At 38.2% G+C, this 25,870-nt stretch overlaps 1 protein-coding gene across 1 annotated transcript in view; it reads right to left on the reverse strand.

Moving 5' to 3' along the window:
• Positions 1 to 25,870, reverse strand: part of LOC308645142 (NBAS subunit of NRZ tethering complex-like) — a gene marked incomplete at its 5' end in the record, with an annotated part of 158,045 nt that overhangs the window by 40,133 nt on the left and 92,042 nt on the right. Inside the window, 3 exon segments of the mRNA XM_081287196.1 lie at positions 3,644 to 3,733; positions 6,103 to 6,305; positions 10,151 to 10,369. Of these exon segments, the coding sequence (XP_081143322.1) occupies positions 3,644 to 3,733; positions 6,103 to 6,305; positions 10,151 to 10,369 (512 nt within the window).

The following is a 25,870-nucleotide window of genomic DNA, read 5'->3' on the forward strand; positions in this document are numbered from 1 at the left end:
CCAGGTCAGTGGCCATGGCTTTCAGGAGGGCTCCGTACCTCACAATGTACACTGTGGGTACTTGAAGAACATGATTCTCAATTTGTTCAAATGGGCTCTCCCCTTTTTCTTTTCTGTATTTTAAAAATAATGTGAAATTCCTAGGTAATAGCAAAGAGTTCTGAATTATCTGACCCTGTTCAAAATACATGAGGCTTTAAGATAGTAGCTTTTATAGTTAAGTAGCAATGTTAGCAAACAAAAGCACCAAAAATATTAAAAAGTTCTGAAGAAAATCTCTTTTCTTGGAATATTGCACAGATGGATTCCTTTATTAATTATCTTATCATCTGAGTAGATTTAACCCCATACTTCCTTTGAGAATCACTAATATGCAGTTCATACTTGTAGGTCACTTAGATTAAAAAAAAAAAAACTTTAAAGGTTTGAAGGCAGGAAGTAGGAAAAAAAATAAAGTGAAAGTAAAGAGAAGCAGGGCAAAGGGATGAGACAGGTGAGGGAAGTACTACCCTAAGATCTTCTACAGAAAGTTCAGTTCATGAACTAGGTGTCACTTGGGAAAGTTTAAGGCCCCCTATAGACTTCTCAATCCAAATCTATGTTAATAAGACACTGCAGGCAAGCTGTGTGCAGAGTGAGGTGCGAGAAGCAGCCTCTTATTCTCCACTGCTGGCTCTTTCATGTCTGGGAGAAATGTCAAGGTGAGAGTCATAGACTGTCCTTACTGTGTGATCATGGAAACCTCCCTAAGATTCACATTTTTGTTTTTCCTTTTCTTTTCCAGTGGTACGAGGAGGGATTGAATTCAGTTCAAGTACCAGGCATGCTAGGTGAGCATTCTACCACTGAGCTGCACCCCTAGCCCTTTCTCTTTTCAAACAGGTTCTCACTAAGTTGCAGAGGCTGGCATCAAACTTGCAATCCTCATGCCCTAGCTTCCCAAGTAGCTGGGATTCCAGGCATGCACCATCACATCCAGCTTGAGCTCCATTTCTTCTTAATCTGTAAAATGGAGATAATACTTTCTGTGTGGTAGGATTATTCTGAAGATTGAATTACTGAATAGCACCTTTCTAAAGTGTTGGTATAAAGATATAAGTGTTCATTAAGGATTTTTTGTTTTTTAAAATTTAGGACAGTGGTAGTTAATTAAGTTTAAGAGAGATATTATTTTAGAATATGATTATGTTAAGCTATTGAATTTGAATAAGCTTTATTTTTCTTAAGCAAACTAATAAACTAATTCTCAAACTAAAAATTTAGATTATATTCTCAGAACATGGATGTTATAAGCATACCAAAATAATGGGGGAAGTATGCAAATTCATAAAGTAACTTCAATATGCATGAGGCTCTGAATAATTAATTACCTTATCACATCTTTAACTACAGATATTATAGAAAGTAGGGGGAGGGCATTCCAAACTCCTGGAATACTTAACCTTCATTGTGTAGTGGTGTGAACCCTGTTAATTGGAAGGGAAAGACAAATGGTACACGTAGTCATTTGTACACTCCACTGGTGGCTAGTCTGAGTGATTTTATGTAATTTAAAAAGTAGCACAAATAAAAGGGAGAAAGTGTTTTCTGAGTGAGGTAGAAGCTGCAGCTACAAAGCAAATGACATATAAACCAATATAAAAGTCAAGGACCAATGCTGACAGATGGCATCAACTATCTAAAATTTAGTCACAAAACCAAAAACTCAGTAGTAGTCCTACACACACACACACATTCTCACTCTAATTCTTACTCTCCTCCACAGCTTCCTGCCAGGAATATTGCAGGATGGTGTGTGCATAACCTGTCTTGTGTGATGGCTGAGTATGTGCAACTTCTTTACTACTGAAACAGATTGAGGAAGGTAGTAGATGTCAAGGCCGGGACTGAAGGAGAGCTGGCATGTTTAGAGGCAGGGAAAGGGGCACACCAGCCTGGCACATCCTCCTAGAGACTAGGCTGCAGGGATCAGAAAATAATCAGTGATATGAAAGTGCTGGGTCAAAGAGACTGGAGTCCCCATGTCACCCAAAGATCCTGCCTAGAACTACCTGGAACACAGAGACCAACTTCTCTATTTGATTCTGCCAGGAATATTGGTGGGAAGGGAAATAAAAGCAAGTAGAATCAGGTTTAGCACTGTAGAATCAAAACATACTTGCCAGGAATAAAAGTCACAACTTTATCTTCTTTTTCCTTTCCAAAGGCAAAAAAAAAAAAAAAAAAAAAAAAAAAAAAATCACTGAAGTTTGTTTTTTAAAGACGACTTTGCTATTCTGTTTCTGGAATAAAAAGTAAGATCTTGTTCTGCTCTCTTGTTCTCCATTCCATAATGTCTTCCTCTTTAGAACTTAATAGGGAGTCTGTATTCAAAAGACCCAATGGCATTCTCTGGTCTGGAAATTCCGGATGCAAAACACTATCTTTTAATCTTCTTGGCTGTCCCCAGTGGGACTCACTGGAAAGGGCCCACTGCAGCACTTCTTGGATCTCTCTTCTCAGGAGGCCAGGATCTAGGGTCAGCCTTACCTGAGAGAAGCTGTGCTACTGATAGTACTCGCAGGGGCGTTGTGAGCTGGGACTAGGATGGCAGCAACTAGATGCTAGGTGAGTGTGTCCTGAGCAATATCTCAGCCTGCTCTGCTACCTGCTGCACCTGCTGTCCTGCAGGTAGCTTCCTCAGCCTGGAATGCCATCATCTACAGCCCATCCCTTTCTAACAAACTTTTTTTTTCAGAAAACAGTTCCATGGTCACCCATTATGTATCTGTCCCAACTTGCCCAGGTGGAAGAAGCCTCTCCCTTGACTCTGCTTTCTGTATATCACCTACCATTCTACCACATGGTTCTTACAGCTGAGAAAACTCATCTCCCCTGCAAGTTCCTTGGGGTTAGAGGTTAGTTCTTATCCACATATGTAATTCCTTGTGACTTAAAACAGAGCATAACACACACAGAATAATTTTTCTCTTTACAGTAAAGAAACTTCATTATTAAAAAAACAAAACAAAAACGGGAGAGGCCTTATGGGGTTGACACATAGGACATTAGCCATATGACAAACTGTTGTAAATTCTGAGGAAGTCGATAGCTATTCATTGGTAGTTGCTATTATTCCTATCAACACTATTGTAGTTGACTGAAAACGCTTTCTAAAAATGGCATTAGAGATGAACACTTTTCTAAATTCTAAAGCTGTAAACTGAGTCTCCAAACAAAGCAGACTTGAGTTGTATAAAGATTTTTTCTAAACACAAACACACACACACACACACACTCACACACTCTCTCTCTCTCTCAAACTTCTATACTTCACCAATAGAGTTAACCTGTTGTGGATGAGCATCCTTCTCTTAAGAAGCTCAGAGCAGTTTCTTCTCCAGGCCTCCATGTGAAGGAGGCAAGAAGAGACACTTCTCTCCAGGGTAAGCAGGTCCTACAAGCACAGATGTGGCCAGCAGAGATAGGATCCTGGCTCTCCAGATGCAGAGTCCTCCTTAGTATTGCAGAAGCAGCTCTGTTCCTTTTAAAACACCTAGAGTTGTTGCTTAGTCTTAGAAGCTTTAGAAATATGGACACTAAAAGTAATTCTCAGACTCAGGAAAGCCATTCAGCAGAGATACTCAAACTATCCAAGTCTTACCCCTTGTCTACACTGGTGTGGACTGCTGCAACAACACCTTCCAGGACCTGGAGGGGATCTCTTGGCCCACCAAGGTCAGCACTGGTACCACTGTTAAAATAGAGAACAGAGTCAAAAGAGAGTCACTCAAGCCTCAGAAATACATATGGTATTTACATACTCAGATGAACCCAGCAAGAGTCCTGCACAGTGCACTGTCCACCCACTGCCATTTGTGCTGCATGTGTACTAAATCCAATATCAGGTGCTAAATGTATGGAAATGGGACATTTCCTACTCTTAAGGAGCATGTTTTACTGTCAAGAGAACATATCTATTTGCATTCTGTCACTGAGAAAACACTCACTTAACATGAAATATGCAAGCCATTTAAAGTGTTAAATATGTAATAATAATTCTAAGTATTCCAGTTGAACATTCTTAAAAAAAAATCAACAACAACCAATATGCACTTGTTGTTTATTAGGTACTGGGCATCACTAAGTGTTTTACACATATTCTGCTGTTTAATGATCCTCACTGCCCATTCTCCAGATATGCCTGTGTGGAACTCCAGAGTTCTGAAAATGCAACAGAGGAAAAGGAAGTTTAGCCTGAGTTTCTGGGACAATTGAAGTTTATGACTTAAATCAACTGCTGGATTCTGTTACTTTCCTGCTTTTGTCACTGTGTGCCTACCAAATTTTACTTTCTGAAAGGTAAATATTATGGAAGTTATCAACAGCAGTTTCTTTTCCTTTGAAAAAGAGGCAGCTGAACTCAAGCTCTCCTTCCTCCACTTCTGAAAGACTTAATTCACATTCATTGAAAGTCCTCTGTGAGTCAAGTATATATTGATCAGATCAGAACCAAACCTTGAATGGTAAAACTGGGTACAGGGACAGAAAAGGAAGTATAATTTATGTAAAGTGTTTACAACAGTAAAGTTACTAGATATCATAATTTTAATTACTAATGAAAATGTGCAACTTTAAAGAAAAAACTATATTCATCAAAACACTGATTTCTCAAAATGTTTATTTTTGTAAGTTTCATTTAAGGCTTGATTTAAAAAAATAATAAAAGGGTAACTATAACCCAAAAGGTACAAAAGTAGCAAACAAACTTGAGTTGTATAAACATTTTTTTGAGAGAGTGATTCTTATAACCAATGACAAAAAAAACTCATGACAAAAAAAAAAGACAAAAACAAAAAAAAACAAACAGTACAAAGCTTCATTAACTGGTTATTTCTAAAAAACAAAACAAAACAAAAAACTTGTCTGCCCCTATGTATGAAATTCCCAGATACTTTAGAGCACTGAGGTGAAAACTGTCTGAGGCTGGGGTAATTAAACTGATAAAGGCTCATTTGATTTCAGTTCAGCTGCAGAAAACTGACATGCATTTAATCAAAAAGTTCCTCAAGAGCAATACAGAATTACAAAGAATGCTCAAAAAGAGAATAAATTAAACAAAACTAAATCTTTTAGCCTAATTGCATTATTCACAGAAAGCACTTGATGCCTCATTATTTTCTTAGCTTCACTTTTCCCTCTTTTTTAATTCTCTTGGATACAAGCCTACCAAGGCACCAGCATATTGACATGAAGCAAGAATTTCTCAATTGTCAAGTTTATGCCATTAACTGTAGGTAAATAATGTCCTTAACAGATATCTAGTTTCTTCAGGGTATGATTAACTTTGCTTTACATGTTCAAGTTTTTTTTTTTTTTCCAGTAGTGGGGACTTCATGAATGGTAGGCAAGTGCTCTACCACTGAGCTATACACCAGCTGCTTGATGTAGTTCAAAAAAACCTTCTGGAAACTATTTTCCCATTGCTACAAAGAAGGGGTTTCAGAAAAGGCAAAATCTGGGGCTGTGATTGTGGCTCAGCGGTAGAGCGCTCACCCAGCACGAGTGGGACCCGGGTTAGATTCTCAGCACCACATAAAAATAGAGGCATTGTGTTGTGTCCATCTACAAACAAAAAAAGATTTTCTCTCTCAAAAAAAAAAAAAAAAAAAAGGCAAAATCTGAAAATACTTGCTGAAGCCACAGGGCAGTCTGGCTCTTAGCTACATGCTCAGATGCCATTTTGGACTTTCTCCTACTTCAAAAATAACTTAAAGGTTGGGTATGGTGGTGCATGCCTGCAATCCAGCTACTTGGCAACATGAGACCCCCATCTCTAAATAAACAAACAAAAAATAATCTGAGGAGGGAAAGAAGGTCCACTAGAAGTTAGTTACACATCATACAAATGATACAACAATTCATAGTTCTCTATTCAAGATTTTTAAGAAATAAGACTTTGAGCACTCTAAAACCAAATTCTCACTTTGGAAAAATACTTGAAAATTTAAAGCTTCTATATACACGAGGACAGTTTAGCTTCATAACAACCATGAGGTGAACACTCATTATTGGTAAAATAGTACCTTAGTTTTTCTTTAGTATTTTCTCTTTAAAGCTTACCCCAAGACAGAAATTATTTTCCTTATTGCACATTGTACTACATCCTTGGGTGAGATGTCTAGAGGACCAACCGCCACCTCAAGCAGCTGCTGAATCATTCTTAGAGGCTGACCATCCAAACACATAGTCACAGCTTGGTCATGAAGTTTCCCTTTTTCTGATGGGGATAGGTCATAGAGGTCACTGTATTTCTGCAGTATTTCCTGGAAAGACATAGAAATCAACACCTAAATATCAGATGGAAATTAAATGTATCTACAAGCATGTAGTAAGACCTAATTAGAAGATTCTAAATCCAGATAAATTACAACCATTACAGCACACCAAAGGCCATGAATTGGTTATCAAAAGCTTAGGATCAAGGTCACCCAGGCTTGATTGCGAATTAAGCTTTAATATTTATTAAATAGTGGGTCTTTATGATCTGAAATTTCAGCATCTGTGAAATAAGGTTGAAGACTAGAGGGCATCGTGAATGTCAACTGACAGAATGATGATATAAAGTCAGTCCTTTAGCACAACGTCAACATAAAGCAAGACTCGGGAGCTGTGTTGTCTATTATTATGATGATGATGATGATGATGATGATGACAACAGCCACATACTAGTTACAATTTGTTGAACATCAACTTTGTATATTTACTCAGTCGATTTTAACTATTATTTGGTTGCACATATGGTACTAAACATAATACTTAAAATAATCCTGTAAGTAGTTTTAGTTAGCCCCATGTCATCAAAAAGAAAAATGAAGACCAAAGATTTTAAGTAATATGCCCAAAGTCACATGGCTAGCAATTAATGGAGATTGGTTTTGAATCTAGAAGGCTACGTTTCCACCCTTCTTGCCATACTGCCTGCCTCCCTTTATAATATTTGTAAGAACTAATGTTACAACAAATAATTTAAGAACTAGGATACAAACTACTGCTTTGCAGAATTTTAAATTTGATTACTGAGTGACAATAACACTTTTAAGGTTCTTTAGTTTCCCTGATGATCCAAAATATACTTTATTTTTCAAAACAACCATGTAATGATCTGGGAATGTTAGATGGATTTTTTGATACTGAAGAATTATGATTAATCTTGATCATTTATAGTGATATGTTCAGTTGGATGTTCTAGAGATAGATATGGAAGCACTTTCAAGTAAAATAAAAAGATGACTCCCACAGGAGTGAGCAGAGGGAAGGTAGGGGTATGTGTGATCACGTTTTGGTAATTCTTGAAGCTGTCAGGCACATGAGGTTTCATTTTACTATTCTCCCCATTGTTTGAAATTAAAAAAAAAAAGTCCCCATCAGTTAGGCAAAACAATCACTAACATAAGAGGAGAGGGAACTGAAGCTCCATGGGATGAAAGCCTTTCATGTTATTAGACTGCACCAGCCTTCATGAGGATACAAAATGTTCTTCATTGGTCATATTACTAAGCAGGTAAAAATCAAACTCGGAATTTAAAGGGAATAAATGTACAGAGCTGAAGGTTATTCCCAATTTTTGTTATAAAAAGGGTCTTAATAAAATTAAATAATGTCCAGTTCAGTAACCATGAGTATCCTCTTATGATTTTCACATGGTTTGGCTGAGTGACATCTATAAGGAGTGACATGGTACCTTTCAACCATAACCAGAAGAAATGAGCAGATATTTTTGCTAATAACTCCCCTTGAATCCATGCAGATGATTCTAGCCATTGAAGGACAACACTTGTTCCAAGAAGAGTATTAATGCTAACCATCTAGATTTTAACATAGTATATCCAGTTTAAAAGGTAAACAATGTTATTAGACTGCACCAGCCTTCATGAGGATACATCGGGCTAGGGGTGTCGCTCAGTGGTAGAGTGCTTTCCTAGAACCTGTGAGGCACTGAGTTCGATTCTCAACACCACATGAAAATTAAATAAAGATATCATGTCCATCTACACCTAAAAATATTTTTTTAAAAAAGTAAACAAGTGACTGGGCACGGTGGCACATGCCTGCACACCTGTAATCCCAGTGGCTTGGGAGGCTGAGTCAGGAGGATCTCAAGTTCAAAGCCAGCCTCAGCAACTTAACAAGGCACTAAGCAACTCAGTGAGACACTGTTTCTGAATGAAATACAAAAAAGAGCTGGGAATGAAGATCAGTGGTTAAGCACCCCCGAGTTCAATCCCTGGTATGGCTCCCCCCACCAAAAAAAAAAAAGATAAACAGGTACTTAAAAATTTATGCTAATAAGTATAAATCACTTTCATGTAAATCAAGATTCAAAGTTTACCCTAGTTCATATAATTATGAATTGTGGTAACATAAAAATCAAACTTAGTAAAGCCAGTTTGATCCCTAAAAAGACTTCTATATTATTCATATCATCATTTAATATATTCATTGTACAGGTTAATAGGCACTGAAAAATACAAAATGAAATAAAACTGCTATCAAACTTTGCAAACTTTCTTCCCATTATCTTTTTAATGAGGGGTTTGCATTTAAATGGCTCATACAAATTTTGAAGTCTCCCATTTGTTTATTATCTGGATTCCTTTCCAGTAACTGACCTTTCTAGTCATGAATATTTTTTTTCTACAAGTCAAGGAAATGAGTCAATAAATGGAATTTGGGAAAAACGAAAGAGCCTGAGGTCAGTGGCCTTGTCTAGGTTCCTTTGCCACAAAACTGAAGGGTGGTTGGAATGTTATTCATATATCTAAACAATGTTTTCATTTATTGTCCACTCTCCAGTTACAAAAATTGATATCTAAACTCCCCTGAGAGAATACAGAACAAAATCTCTGAAGGCCTCAGAGGGCTTCTGGCATCCCTGCAACAGCGCTAATACCCAGGTCCTCAAACCCCAGCAAGGGCAGGGGCTCCTGAGCTCCAGGTGGTATTTAAAGACACAGTCTCAACAAGAAATGAAGAGGAACAATTTTACCAGCCATAAAATTCATATCAGTAATACAGTTATACTGGAAACTTGTAACATTAATACAAGATAAGGAGGATGCATGTTTAAAAAAAAAAACTGTTGAAGGCGGTATTAGAGGCTATTTCTGATATTTTTTTCTGAAAATTATGGGGAATACCCCCATTATTATTCAGTTGGAGAGCAACACCCAGCAGCTGGAAGAACTTGAGAAGCACCATCTTTAGCACTTATGAACTATGGGGACCACCCTTTGCCAAGGCACAGGTCCAGGGCTCGCTCAACGCCTGCTATCCAATCCTCTCCCACCTTCCCGTTCTCTTCTTTCCCTGATAATACAGGTATTACCTGTATTAAGTGGCCCAAATTCCTTCCAAAAGAAAAGTGAACTGACAATCTTAAGTGATACTGAAGAGGTTAAAGGATAAAGGCTTAAGAACCATTTTCAAGTGTATCTGCAAGTCTGAAAACCCAGTTAATACCACTGCTAGAGTTAGGCTTTTTTGTATTTATCTATCTATTTATCTATTTTTTGAGCAGGGCTACCAGGGATTGAACCCAGAGGCACTTTACCACTGAGCTTCATCCACCTCCCTTTTTATTTCTTGAGATAGTCTTGCTAAGTTGCTGAGGTTCACCTCAAACTTGTGATCCTCCTGCCTCAGCCTCCCAAGTTGCTGGAATTACAGGCATGAACCACTCTGCCTGCCTTGGAATTGGAATCTTAAGTGTTCCACAAAGGTCCATGTGTTAAAGACTCCATCCCTCAGGTGGTGCTGGTGGAACCTTTAACAGGTGTGGCCCAGTGAGTGTTCCTTGGGGCATGAGAACAGGCCTTTGGAGGGAATAGTGGAGCTCTCTTTTCTCTCTTTTGCTTCCTGAACACAAGGTGAATGCAGCCATCATGTGCAGCCATGGGTCCAGAGCAATGGGACCAACTGATCACAGATGAAAACCTTGAAAAGTGTGAAAATAAACCATTTCTCTTTATTAGCTGATGATCTCAGGCACTTGTTATAGTAATGGAAGTTGACTGACACAACTACTAACATAGCTTTTAAAAGAAAGAAAGAAAAGGATATCCTGATATTACTGCTGTGAGTGAGAATACAGAAGTTTCCATTTCCTTACCTGTTCACTATTCTTCAGAGAAACAATGAAGCTATTGTGGAGAGTTTCCAGGTGGGCAAGCGATTTCTCCAGATGATTCAAAGCATCCACGTAGGTAACCTTAGAATCACTAGCTTCTTCAATGTTTTCTTCTGCATTTCTTTTCCTTGGCTTCTCAATAAAATTTTTGACTATTTTAATGGCCTTTCTAGTCATCTCTTCACGTGCTTCCACAGATAGCTTAAAAAAAAAAAAAGGCCTTAAACCACAGTGAGACAAACCATCTTGATTATTATATATGGCATATTCAATAAGGCATTAGTAAGGTAGTGAAAATCAAAGTAAAATTTTAATATTTACAATTTAGCCAATGAATAGGATTTTCACTAGTTTTTCTTTTGTAGAAGAAAACAAAAACAGTGAGGTATCATTTGTACTATTAAATTAGAACTATAAGTTTCAGAATGATAATAATCAATTAGGCAATGCTGAGATAGAGAAATTAATATTCATACTATCAGTTACAGAGCAAAAATGAGTCATTTCTACAAACCAAATTTCTACTTCTAGTCATTTATTATGAGGAAATAATTCAAAAAAAATATAAGCATGAAGATTTTTAACTAGAACAAGTCTCTAAAAAGAAAACTTCAAAAGCAATCTAATTGACAAGAGAAATGATGACTAGTTTATGACAAATTACTGGTTAGCATATTATGCAGTCATTAAAACTGAAATTAGAAAAAGAGGATAGCTATTTTGAAAAACGCTTATCATAAAATGTTAAATTTTAGAGATCAGGATATTAAAAACTCTATACCAAGTGTACATTAAAATATAAATGATATCTGTACAGGATATATTTTTTGAATACAAAATATATGCACACATAAAAATAGATATATTCTTTTGCCTATAAATATACATATACATGTACATGAGTATATATGTGTGCATATATATATTTATATATACATACACACATATGTATATTAATAAACACCAAAAAAAAGTGACAATGAAGGTACTGGAATTATGAACAATTTTTTTTCTTCTCCACTTTCCAAGTATTCTGTAATAATTCATTTATTCACCGACATGTGTCAGGCTGTGTTTGGTAATGTAGGGGTTGTATTTTTCTAATAATATTAAAAATATTAAGCTTATCCTTATGAATATAAAATAAAGTCTAAACTTTACCCATTTTGATGGGGAAACTAGATACCTCTGAGCAATTCTTGGTGCCCTCTGAAGCCCTGATTTGTGTTATTTTGAATTGTGGATTCTGGATTTCTGTCAACTACTCAAGCACATTTTTAGTATATCCTTAAAAGGATGTGTTTGTGTTTATTAAAAAAAAAAAGATAAAATTCCTAGGACAAAAATCTCAATTTTCCCTATTATTTCTCTGCCCCCCCCCCTGCCCCCTGCAGTACTGCTCTTCCACTATACCACTGAGCTATATCCCCAGCCCTTTGAATTTTATTTTTGAGACACGGTCTTGCTAAGTTGCTAAGGCCAGCCTTGAACCTGCAATCCTCCTGCCTCAGTTCCCGAGTTGCTAAGATTTCAGGTGTGCACCAGTGCCCCCAGCTTCCCTATTATTTCTTAATATCAGTCACTGTACATCTCTGGTTATTCTGAAAAGTAGGAATAGTCTTAAATAGAAGTCATCAGTGGCCACACTAGGAGGTATACCTCCACTAACCCTCCATTTCTTATCTGCTACTTCTAAGTCACTCTACACAGAATCATTAGCTTCAAATAGTGAAAGCTGACATTTTCTTAATCCCACATAAATATTGATAAAAGATACCTTTAGGAAAGTACTACTTCCATTAAATTGTAACTTTTTATTCCCCCTGCTCTGCAAAGGCAGCTTCATGACAAGTTCTACAGCCTCCCCCCTTCTCAGACTTCTGCCTCTAAGCACCTATGTATGGCATAAAAATAATCAGAAGTCACCAATGCTGGAAAGAATGAATTACATTCTTCTCCCTTTCCCTCAACAAACAGTGAACTCCTCCCTGTAGTTTAGAAGTACAAGATAATAGAAAGTATGTTTAGCTCAAGGGACTCCCTTTCTTCCACCATGTGCATGGAGAGACTAAGATCAGGAGAATTATGTGAAAAGAGTAAAAACTAGAACCCAGAGCATATGGTTACCCAGAGGATGCTACCTACCACTGTCCCTCACAGTTGCCTCTTCGTCACCTGTTCATCCAGGCAGGCTCTGCCAGAGTATGTTGCTTAAATGCTGAATAAGAATCAATATAGTACAGTGAATCTTTCTATTATATTTGTTTGTCCCAAAAAATAAAATTTAGGCAATGATTTTTTTAATATATCAGTTTGCAAATACTCTTCCTGCCCTATTATGCACTGTGGAAGAGAATAAATTGGTAAGACAGTAGGGAAAGACAGGTGATTCACAGGAACAGGAAGTAAGGTTTCAGAAGAAACAATGGGTCCCTAAGCCCTTAGGTCCAGATGCAATCTTTGTTGTCCAAGGCTTAACTCGCCATTGCCAACCAACCCTGGAATGAATGCATGGCAAGCAGGAAGCACACTAAACTCAAAGTCTGTGCCTAGCACTGACTCCCAGGGTGACTGCAGGCACTTTGAGCCTTAGTTGCCTTCATTTACAAAATACAAAAAAAATGTCATCTACTGTCTGATGTCATTTCTTAAAAATGAGATAATACATAAAACGATCACTATAAAACCTTCCTCATAGCAAGTACTCAATAAATGGAAGGTGAATTTTAATTTGGCCAACTGATAAAATATACAGGCCAACTTCTTCTTTTTGGTTTTTCATCTAATAAATTGTCATGTAATTCTCTTTCAGAAGAACCTTTTTTATCATCTCTTCAAATTTTTCAGCATAGAAGACAAGGATCTTCACAAACCAGCTCCAAGCCAACCCTCTGGCCTTATAATTGTAAGCCACAACCTAGGCCTCAACCAGGCTTATCATTCCCAGTTGTCATTACACATCTGTCGTCTCAATAAAATGCTGGCTTCCCTCGTCTTAGCATGGACAATCCCTAGCCATGTTTCAATACTTTGCAAACATAAAGGGTCAACTCCGACTCATGAGCCCCTACAGCAAATCCATTGGCAAGTTGTCTGCTCTATGTGCAGGACCCACTCTGTCCCCTGCACCTGGGGCCTGGCTCCTTAGCACTGCCGAGTCTGGAGCTCACATTAACACTGCTGTCATGAAGCTTGATGTGGATCATGAGAGGCAAAGTGACTGTTTTCAGGAGTTAAAACTGACCTCATTATCACGGAGGCATAAGAAAAGGCATTTTTCCTATTTTAAGTGATCCTTCCAGATAACTCAATAACCTGATGCTTGATATAAATAAATACAGCCTAACTTTGGTGAGATAGCCAGGAACTCCAAGCAGCAGAATGCTAATATGAAAAAGATGGAAGGGCTCTTCTTTCACTAGGCATCTGACTTCACTCAAGTTTTTCACCACTTCATAAAAACAGGTCCACTGCTAAAAGACTCCAGAGTGTGGTTAAGAATTATAATTTTAACACTGAATTTATGTCTAGCTGATTTATTTTATTTAAAATTTTCCATGATGAGTGGAGAAGAAAAAAGAAATGATTAAAGAAATGTTTCAGAGTAAGAAATAGCAATTTCTTTTTTATACCTGGTGGCCATGCAGTACCTTTATTCTTAACATTCTTTTTGAAAATGATAGCATTAACATGTCATATACATTATTACTATAATGTAGTAAATGAAGATGTTTTAAGCTATTTTCTGCAGTAATTAATAATTGTTATTAATGTAGATTTTGTGAAATTAAGATAAGTGGCTAAATTATTCCATCCCTCAATAAAGAGGTATTGAGCATCTATTTCCCAGGCCCCACAGAAAATGGAGATAAAATCATGAGCCACGATCACCAAGAAACTACAAATATTTGGGGCCAAGACAATGGAGGTGGAATAGCTGGGGTCAACTATGACATTAGCAAATCTTATTTGGGTCTAGCTTCAAAATATATCTACACTCTGGGCTGGGGATACAGCTCAGTTGGAGTTCTTGCCTCACATGCAGAAGGCCCTGGGTTCGATCCCCAGCACTCCACACACACACACACACACACATACCCCTAAACTCTAAGATTTCCAGCACTTCCCCTCTCAGCACTGTTCTCAGACACCATCACCCTTCACAGAGTGCTGCAATAGTTGCAAGGTGCCTCCCAATATGACAGAGAACACAAGCACCCCATCTACTCCACTGTATTTGTCAGTGTCATTGCAGTCAGGCTAAGCCATGTTCCAGCTAATTAAATCCAAGTGGAAGTGACATGCGCTATTTCTGAGCCAAAGCAACAAAAAGTTCACACAGATCCCTATCCATTCTCCCTTCTTTCTCAACCACAGCAACTGGGAAGCATGCAGGGCCCAGAGGCCAGCGGATGCTAAAACAAACGCAGAGCCTCCACCACCCTGGATCATAAGTGATTTTTTATGCCATAGGGTCTTTTACTGAACTAGGAAAACGAATATTAACCTTCTGACTGTTGAGACACTACACATACCTAAGCCTATTCTGACATACACCATGTACTAAGGGTAAGGCAATAAGTGGCTTTGGCTTTCAGATTAGATGTTGCAAAAATAGTTATGTTATGCTATAATGAACTATTTCATAAAACTATTGCCCATGGTAATGTCAGGTGCAGATCATATCCCTAAGGAACTTGTGGCACCAGAGACTGGAAAATGGAACATTGATAATATGTGTTGGATGTTACAGGATGCTGTGGTTAACTATCACAAGAAAGAAATGACATTGTTCAGACTGTGTGTAGGACTGAAATGGAACTGTGAAATAGCAGAAATTCAAGGGCTTATGGGGTTAAAAAAAAAAAAAAGTAAATCTATACCCCAGTAGTAAAAGATAAGATTGAGAATCCACAGATAACAAATGCCAGGTAAAACCTTTAGGAGATTAAAGTGCTTCAGGGAAAGATAATCCAAGGCTGTGACATCTCGTAAATTTTTTTTCAATTGTCCAAAATGACTCAGGGCAGAGATTCAATTAATGATGTGATCTTCCACAGACACCTGACAGCTTTAAGATAGCTCCTTTTAAATTGAGAGACTATGTATAGGGTGATACACTAAAGATATATAGTATCTGAGAAAAATGTCTCAAAAACAAATAAGCAAATAAAAAGAGCCTGGAGACGTGGTTATGGGCATGTGTTGCTAAAAAATATCAAATATGTAAGAACTCTACTAAATTTCTGAGATAGTGGTGCTGCCCAAGAAACCAGAAGCCTGGACTAAAGGTGACTGTGATTGTTGGAAACAACACTTGGGCCTTCAACACTCTTCAGGCAGCTTTCAAAGTGGGCTCAAGCCTCTAGCATCACTCCACATGTGGCTACAGAAGAAAGTGGAAGAGACTTCCCTGGCAGGTAAGCCTGAAGTCACGGGGCAAAGGTCAACAGGGAGGCCCCTGGAAAGCCCCACAGAGACCTAATGCATGAACATTACCTGCCTCAACAGGGATCCCCACAGCTGCAGAGCAGACAGTACTGTCAAGAATCTCCTGCATCCTCCCCTTCCAAGGTGTTTGACAGAGTTACCAGAGCCTGCTTCACCATATAAACTGTGTGTCCCGGTAGGTATGGGAAAGCAAAGCAATAGGTTTGCCTATTTAACCCACAAATTGGATCAGAGTTGGACCTGATGCACAGCCTAAATGTACAGTAGCAGAAGAATGGCAGGTTGTAGGAATCAAAAAGTCATTCAGGAAAAGGTATGAGGACATCAAACTACCGATGGCTTTCCAATTATTCATTCATTGGACATTCACTGAATACACACTGTGCACCTGTCTTAGGCTAGGTCCTAGTTACAAACATAATTAAATAAGTCTCTGTCCCTAGATATGTCAAAATGCAGTTGGAAATAAAGATGAGACACCAAGAAAAAGCATAGCTATCATATAACTTGATGCTGTGCAATCAGATGCAGTAATGCATGCCTGTAATCCCAGTGACTCAGGAGGCTGAAGCAGGAGAATCACAAGTTCAAGGTCAACAAGTTAGCTAGACCCCATCTCAAAGATTAAAAAAAAAAAAATGAAGAAGGCTGAGGATGCAGCTCAGTGGTAAAGCACCCCTGGGTTCAATCAATGACCCCTTGTCTTCCTACTCACTCCCCTCCATCTATCTCTTCCTTTCTCTTTTCATGCTCAATACTGAGTGTGTACTAGGCCTATAATTGATATGAGGAATACAAAGATAAACTAAGACATAGCCTCTATCTTTGAAGAACATGTACCAGTTTTTAGGTAATGGCTCTATGCAGAATTTACCAAGACAATGTCCATCATCTGCAGGCACTTAATACTGAAAAGGTCCCCTAGGTAGACTTTTTGTTGTTGTTAATAAACACAGCATGACTTTGAACCTAAAGCTAACATTTAGAAAATGGCAGGTGACTTAAGAAAACCCAGTGGATACCTACAGAGTGAGGTGAAAAAATCAGAGCTTACCTACAGTTTATGCTGCTAAAAGCAACTATATAAAATATTAGGAAAGTCAAGAGAAAACTTGATATATTTTTAGCTTCTAAGTTGGGAGACTGAAAACAATTTCTTTGAGTAATGAAAGACAGATATTCTTTTTAGGTTCCCATTTACTAACTCACCCCACTTTCCCTCCATCTCTTCCTTCTCCTTTTCATGCTCAACACTGAGTGTGTCCTAGGCTGGAAGTGGTATCAGGAATACAAAGATAAACTAAGACATAATCTCTATCTTTAAAGAACATACATTCTAACAGAAAAGTCAACCCAAAAGTAATGCCAGTGGCTCGGGAGACTGAGACAGGAGGATTGCAGGTTCAAAGCCAGTCTCAGCAAATGCTAAGTAACTCATTGAGACCCTGTCTCTAAATAAAATACAAAATAGAACTGGAGATGTGGTTCAGTGGTCGAGTGCCCCCGAGTTCAATCCCCGATACCAAAAAAAAAAAAAAGAAAAAGTGAACATTTATAAAATGTGACAGACATATAAAAAGGCAATTTCAAAAAGAAATATGAAATGTAAATGAGAAATTTAGAAGAGTATATGGGGACATTGAAAAAAATCTGGTTTAAGGCGACAAAAAAAAAAAGGTGTCATAAAGGAGGTGATAACTGAACCAGGACTTGCAGGGGGACCAAGAACTCACATGGAAAAGGGAGGAAGAAAAAACCTGAGTCAGACAGAACATCTTGAGGAATTAAACAAAGGCTTGCATAAAGAGAATGTCCTATGGTCACAACTCTCAATCTTTTATTGTGCTTCAAAATACCTCAGGAACACAATATATTCTTGCCAAAAACAGTGGCTCAAGACTTCAAGGAGTCTCCTGGGGTAGAGAAACAAATGCAAAGCAGCAGCTAGCAGTATGTTTGGGGATAACAGGAGACAGTTTCTGAAAAAGATCAAAATACCCCAGGAGTCTGATCCCCAAGGCTAAACACTGTTCCTCCCCAAGTCTCCCCGCCACACGATTCCTAGAACAGCTCTTGGTGGTGCAGTTGTGTGTGTTCAGGCAAGGGACTGTCCTGCAGGAGATGCAAGGTCTCCAACTGGTCCATGTGTCCCAGTACACAAGGCCTTCCAAAGGTACACATAGAAATGTAGAAAATTGTTCCTCTGCTATCTTCTCTAAATAATTTTTTCCTAAAACTAATCTTCTTGAGAACATGCCAGAAGTCAAAGTGTGAATCCTGCTCTATCAATGACCTTTGTCCACCTACACTAGAAAGACAGCCTCTCACTATTCCTGAATATGACTCTGATATGCTGTCCCAGTGTCTCTAAATCTCCAACAACCTAACAAAGAACAATCCAAAATATTGAGATATAATAGGACTCCAAGGACTGGATAACAAATTTCTTTTTGCATGTTACAAAGTTTCCAAATCTTTGCTTTCAACAAAATTTATTAAGGATCTAATTGAAGTGTCATGCCGATAAATCACAGAAAATAATTTTCAATAATAGTTCACTATACAGGCTGGGGTTGTGGCTCAGTGTCAGTGCTTGCCTCGCACATGTGAGGTACTGGGTTCCATCCTCAGCAACACATGAAAATAAATTAAAAATATTGTGTTCATGTAAAATTAAAAAAAATATGTTTAAAAATAGTTCATTATATAATTTTTAGTCTATACCTTGGAGGACATTCAAAGAATTGAGTGGTCCTGTGACAACAAAGCCCCCACCACTTATCTAAGTGAACAAAGTTTTTAAGTATTTATGCCTACAAAAATATAAACTATCAAAGAAAAAGAACCCATAGTGAACAGAATCTCAACCTGACAATAAGTAAGTCATCCAATGGCACATAAAACAATTAAAAGCAACATTTAAATCCCTATTCATCTCATTAAGATGTGCATTTTGAACTTAATTTTATTTTTTAAATAACTATCAAAAAATGTAACATATCTATGTTGCTCTGATACATACTGCAACAATGACGCAATAATTTTTTTTTTAATCTTACAACCAAAAAATAAAAAATTAAAAAAAATCTTACAACCCTATGGTCACAATTTTTTCAATGTTAATTTCTATTTATATAATTATTTCTGATATAGAGAAACAGACTTTTAAGCATGAATACCTTGTATCAATACAATTATATGAAAGTAAGGATTGCAAAAACTCCTGGTACAAAATGATTCCATTCAAATCCCTGCACTTATAGACCTGACCAAACTCTAGCATGGTCCCTGGTCCCCTTGATAAAATGCCTGCTGAGGTAGCTCCAAGTTGCCAGTAGAATTTACTATTTGTTCCAGCCAGCACCAGTGATGGGCCAGTAGGCCCCTAAATGCCTTTAAGAGCAATTATTTTAGAAAGCTCCTTATTAAAGTCCTTTCTCTTCCCCTTTGGGTTGTCAACCTTCCACCACCCAGCACTGTTTCTGTGAGGACCTGGAGCTGTCTCTGAAACAAAACACGCAGAAGATAGCGCTCATTCTCCTCCCAGTCCTGGTGGAAGGGAGAGACCTTGCAACTTGCTCACTTACCTTCTGTCATGAAGGTACAGGAGAGAAGTTTGTCTCTCTGGATTAGCTCCAATTAGCAAGCATGGCTGGTCCAGCCAATTCAGCTCAGTGCCCTTCAGCACACCCCAGCAATCCCAACAAAGTTGAGCTTGATTTATAATGATTGTTCCTCACTCTACAGTACCTCGTACTAGATAGAACCCATCTTTACCCCCCACCTTTTTTTTTTTTTTTTAACTAGGCTCCAGCCTTACCTCCCTTGGAAAGAAAGAGTAAGGAAAAGAAATGATGTATCCTTTTTGACTGCCACGGACCTGCTTATTCTTATACTTTTTAAAGGGATAGAGATAAATAGCAAATTACTGTCATGCATAGCTTACCCTGGATATAAACAAGGCTATGGAACAGTTTTACTTTACAATTTGTTTTTTCTGAGGAAGTTTTAATTTTAAAGGTCAATAGTTAAAACAGGTTGGAAGTTATGTTCTGCTTTGTAATCGTTTTAAGTTATGATTAAATAGCATGTGTGTTGGAGGGGATTCAAGTTATTCTCTTAGGTATTACATGAGTAAAAAAGGTTCAAGTCCACTGCTTCGGAAACCTATCTCCCTGAGGTGTTATGTAGAACACCTGTATCAAAATCAAAAAAGCATGTTAAATTCCTGGGTCCTCATCAGACTTACTCAATCCATGGCGGGGGGGGGGGACCTTGGTATTAGTGGAAATTATATTCTGCATATATACCTTTTTTTTTAAAATGTGGTGCTGGGATCAAAACCAGTGCCTCACGCATGCTCAGCAAGTGCTCTACCACTGAGTCACAACCCAGGCCTCTGTTTGCTGTTTTTAATGCTGATCACAATGCTCTAAACTAACAATTTATAACAGTTTGTAACACCCCTATACATCAGCTCCAAGGACAGGATAAGTTACAGGGGCCAGCAAACAAGCAATAATAAAAGAGACCAAATTATTTAGGCTATCTTTAACTGATTTTTTAAGAAAATATTTTTAGGTGGACACAATATCATTATTTTGTTTTTATGTGGTGCTGAGAATCAAACCCAGTGCCTCACACATGCTAGGCGAGTGCGTTACCACTTGTGCCACATCCCCAGCCCTTTAACTGATTTTTTTTTTCAGAAAGAAATCACTTTTTGCTAATAACTGAATAGCTCATCTCTGTGCTCTACCAGCAAACATTGCAGGTGGCTTATTTATGCTCACTCTCCTCACAGACCGTGAGGCCTGAGTGCCTAGTGCTTAGTTATTCCTTTAATTTGCAGTGCTTAGTTCAGTATATCAGTATTATTTTAAAATTATAAACAAAATATTATGAAACAGTGCTTTAAATATGCAACTTCAGGTGAAAATTAAGTTAAAATGTTTGCTTTTATACAATTGAGTATAATTCAAATTCAAAAATACAACTATTTTATCACATTTGTTTATATACTTAACAAGAAATCAACAATAATTCTTTTTTGCCTCAATTATCCATTACTTATATAATACAAATAAACAATGTGAGGCTCAGAGGCCACTCTTCTTTGCCCTTTGCTTTACACAGTAACCACAGAAAGGGATTCTTTCGTCAAATGCAAGCACCCTCTCTGAGCATTGACATAAGCTAACACAGGCCTAAGTTCTTCAACAGTTTGAAGGTCACCTTTATCTTAACTGAGGCAGCACAAATAATGTTAGAAATGGGATGAAATGTGGCTGCAATTAGCAAAGAATTCTACTATCAATCTTTGTTGTGCACACACACGTTTTAAAATTTGAAAGCATTCATAAAGTGGCACAATGGTCCATTCCTCTAATTCCAGAGACTCAGAGGCTGAGGCAAGAGGATCGCAAGTTTGAGACCAGTCTCACCATAATCTGATGAGACCACCAACTAAAAATAAAAAAAGTGGCCGGGGATATAGCTCAGTGCTAAAGCACACCTGGGTTCAATTCCCAGTACCAAAAAGGAAAAAAAAAAAAAAGCATTCATTCACATTTTCCATTTAAAGGTCTCCTATCACATGCATGCCCATGATATATACAACTGTTATGATTAAGATCAAAGTACATCTTAAGTAAATTTCTACAAAACCAAGTATAGATATGAAAATCTAAATACCTACCCTCCCCACATTTTGGCAGTGCTGGAGAGCAAACCTAGGGCCTCACACTCACTAGGCAAGAAAAGGAAGGTGAAAGTCCTCAACCTGTTTCTATATTACTGTGCTGCTTCTAGAAGAACTAGTGGTGTATCTAAGATCTATCAAGATTCAGTTTAATTCACCATGTCGAGAGGCTACAACTGGATGAAACTACCCAGATTTCCTTGGGTCCTTGTTGATTTAAAATTGCTTTGCTCTGCTCTCGCCATGAAAATTTTTCTTACCTGGGGACCAAATGGCATCAATCACTCCCACATAAAGATGGCATGAAAAAATTCCTCATCAGACCAGGTGAACTGGACATGCAGTGGTTATATGATGAAGGAGCTTTGATAGGTGACTAAACCAAAGGCTAACTAGTAGATGGAAGTTTTCAAAGGATATTTACATAAACACATTATGAAAACAAACACAGACACACGCACTACAATAACGATCATAAAGCTAGCGCACTTGGTGCTGACACCAACACTTGGCCCTTCACCCCTGGTCCTGTCAAACATTGCAGGAGCCTTCACATGGGGGGGTTCCCCTGTCTCCAGGATGGCACCTTCTACTCCCCCTTATCCAATCACCTAGTGATCTTTCTAATGTAAAAGTTTGAAAATGTCACTATTTGGTTTAAAACCGATGTCCAGCTGACCTACTCCCAGGAACAAGTCTAACCCTTCAGCCAGGTCTACAAGAGTCTTCACCTTCAGGCCCTTCCTCACTTCTAGCCTCACCCCTTCACTTCCATTTATCCCACATTACTTGTAGTTAACTGAAAGTACTATGTTATTTCATCCTTTTATTAACATTACTAAATCTGTCTGAACTATCCCTCCCCTTCTACTCTTTCCCACTATGGTGCTCAAAACACACATTCTCATTGGTGAAGACTTTGCTACAATACCTCCTTTACCACAGGGCCTTTCCTGATACATCCCTGGCCCCACTGACTCAACCATGAACCATTTCTACCTTCCTGATGACCATCTTTCACTATTTACCACCTTCATCTCCAAAGAGCGCCCCTTTGCTGTCAAGCAGGGGAAACAACTAGTATCCTAGGTTGAAATGCTACAGGATCTTCCCATGGGTACCAATACCTGACAAAGCAGTAGGCATTCAGATGAAAGGAGAGAGCACAGCTTTTGATTATAAATTCCTTCACTGCATGGGCAGAGTATATTTATAAAATAGCAATTAGGAGATAAATCTGTAAGTTTGAAGGGTACTTAAACAACAGTGGGGAGCTTATAGGATGAACGCAGAATAGAGGGATAAGGAAGACCACATCACTGCAGATTTACAGTTGAATAATAAACAGCTGTGGAACTATGAAGTCTGCCAGAAAGAGAAGAGCATTTCAGGAAAGAGGTTATTTTCAGACTCCTTTTCCCCCCACTGCTTTTTTCATGTTAAAATATGCTTTAATATTGGCTGCACAGTATTCCAAGATCATTTATTTATTCCTCTGTCTTCCCCAAGATTTACACCCGCTATGAATTCAGAACCCACATGCTTCATGAGAAGGGGGTGCAGTCCTTCTTGCAGCCGGTTAATGAAGAGTCTGAGGGCTGCAGAAATACACCAGAGGGGCTCAGCGGCCTGCCAGACTCCTCCTTGGGAGCTGAAGGCATTATCAATTATGACTGCACTGCACACATGCTCTTTTGGCCAATTTTCAGTCTCTTACTAAATTATTACCTTAGTCAATTTGAAATAATTTTCCAAGCACAAACAGAGAATGAGTTCTCAGCTTGCCCGTTAGGCCAATAATCACGATCCCCCCAGATGGGCTTACATAGCCAAATTTCTCAGGCAAGGGAGGTAGTGGAAAGCCAGACTTCAGGAGCAGGCCTATATGTGAATCCTGATTTTGTCACTCCTAGCTCAGGAAACACTGGAGCAGTTATTTAGCTTTCTTGGGACTTATTTTTTATTCCTGTTAAAATGGTGATAAGATTATTTACTTCTCAGGGCTTGTGTGACAATTCACAAAGTAATATTCTCTTCCTACACTTACAGTATCTGGATGTGAAGAGGGAGATGGAGGGAAGTGGTTAATCTAATCCACTATTCCAGTGAAGTCTGGTTGATGACGATAGACTTTTGGAAACATTAGTTCCTTGTTATCATAAGGTGACACTGACAGACATTTGAGGACCAATTCTTAGCCTTTTCTACAGTTCACAACACTCAGAATGAATGCTATACCCAGCATTCCCTTTGAGGAAGCAACCAGAAGAGCTTGTTACAAATAGTTCACTTACTTGGCAATAAAAATCATTCATAAATGCCTCAGCCAATGCTGTGAAAGGCAGCCATGGAGTCTGCATAGTGTGCTGTGACGTGGCTAGCCATAAGAGCTATCCTGCCAGGTTCTACACTGGAGTAACACACAACCAAAAAGGATCGTCTCTTGGGAGATGTTAATGTGGTCATGGGTGGAAGAAGAGTGGGCAGGTTCATGCTGCATGCCACAACCCATCAGCCATCTGGGCAGCCTTGCTCAATGAGATGGCTTCCTCTCATCCTCAGTGTTCATACTTTGTTATTCTTAATAAAAACATCCCACTAACTGGACAGTATGTGTGGGTTCCTTGTAACTCAAAAGAACTAATCATTTATCAGATGATTCTAATATATAAAGTACACTTTAGGAAAGAAAAGTGTGACTGTCCTTCTGAGCTTGCAATTGTTGCTCTCTCACCACACAAAGCTGCAACTTTAATTCTGTATTGGTCATGTATTTACAAGTAAGATCTATGCAGTATTGGAAGATCTGAGGCTGATCCCCAGGTCCTGCAAACTGGTCCTTTCAAATGCTTTTCAGTGTGACAATTTCCAGGTGTCATTTCCGTTCTGTGTTTTTGATTCCTGACCTCCAGCTACCCTGCTAGCCTCTACAACATACAATCTGCTATCAGTTTTAAGTCAGGTTATTTAAAAAAAATAGTGAACACACAAGAGTCTAAGGGAATCTGTTAAACTGAGGACATTTATATGAACATATTTACAACAAAGTTTTAGAACATGACAGTCTCTGATTCGTGTCTATACTCTAGTAGTTAGAGATGACCTAGTGAAAGTCCCTTAATTTCTTTGAACCTAAATTTTCTGGTCCATAAAACAGGAGTGGCATCCATCATCCAGGACAGTTGTCACAAGTCTGAGACAGGACATGCCAGGCATCAGCACATTTTAGGTGCTTACCTTCTACTCCCACCCCCTCGTCCTTCATTTGCTCTTTCCACAAGTATTCATGAGCTTCTTGTTTCCTCTCACCACATGCAGATTTCTTACTCATCTCTTATTTGGGCTTCTTTGCATGGAAACTAATTATGTCCTGGACTTTACCTAGATGGTTATTTCAAGAAATAATGACCTTTTTCTGTTCAGTTCTTAAAGCAGAATTGTACCATATGATTAACATCAACTGTGAAATAAGGACACCTGGATTTAAAAAGGATTGGCTACTTCCTGATTGCTAACTTTGGTCAATGTCTCTCCAGCAGTCCGACCTCCAGAATGGAGATGATAGTTGCTTAATAATTACCCTCCCTTGATGCTACAAAATACCAAATGCTCAGTGGATTTTAATTCTCAAATCCAGTGTCTTGTTTGAGTTTGCCCATTTTGTGTTTTGTTTTTATATTCCTAGATAATATGCTTAATGAAAGTAGGAATCATATCTCAAGTTTTCTTTAAGGTCTCTCCATAGGATTAGCATGGGACTCAGTAAAAATAAAACTAGCAGAAACAACATTAATATAAAAAAATAGTAGCAAGTATTTCTTATAATTCTTACTGTGGCCCACAAATGATTTAAATCACAATCGTAACATTATATCATTTAGGTATGGAGCTCTAATATTTGTACTTCATAATCCATAAATGTCTGGATTGAAAAGGCAAAAGTATAAGATATTTTAATGGACACACAATAAGGACAAAAACAGGCATTTGGCAAGAGAACAAAAGTGGAGAATAATCTTAGAAAATGGCAACACAACCTCATTCACATACTTCTTCAGACAAGTTTAATCCTGATATTCTCTTAGATTACTATCTTTTCCCAAACTTTACCTCCCACATCAAATCCATTAGCAAATCCCTTTGATTCTCTTCAGCATCTAACCAATCTTCCCATTTTCATTCCTACCACATTAAAACAAACTGCCATCATCTTTTACAGCTGCTCCCTCTCAAAGATACCTCTGTGTTTTCAGTTACCCATGGTCAACCATTGCCCAAAAAACACTAAATGAAAAAAAAATCCAGAAATAATTCATAAGTTTTAAATATCTTATTACAGTATAGTGTTTTAATTGTTCTACTTTATTATTTTGTCATTAATCTGACTATGCTTAATTTGTAGATCAAACTTTTTCACAGGTCTTTACACATAAGGGGTGTGGGGGGGGAGCATTATAGTTAGAGCTCAGTGAGACCTGCAGTCTCCACACCCACTGAGCATTTTAGAGCATTTCCTGCATGCATAAGAAGGGGTCACCACACTGGGATAA

Source organism: Spermophilus citellus (genome assembly GCF_964194105.1).
Source record: "Spermophilus citellus genome assembly, chromosome: 1".
NCBI lineage: Eukaryota > Metazoa > Chordata > Mammalia > Rodentia > Sciuridae > Spermophilus > Spermophilus citellus.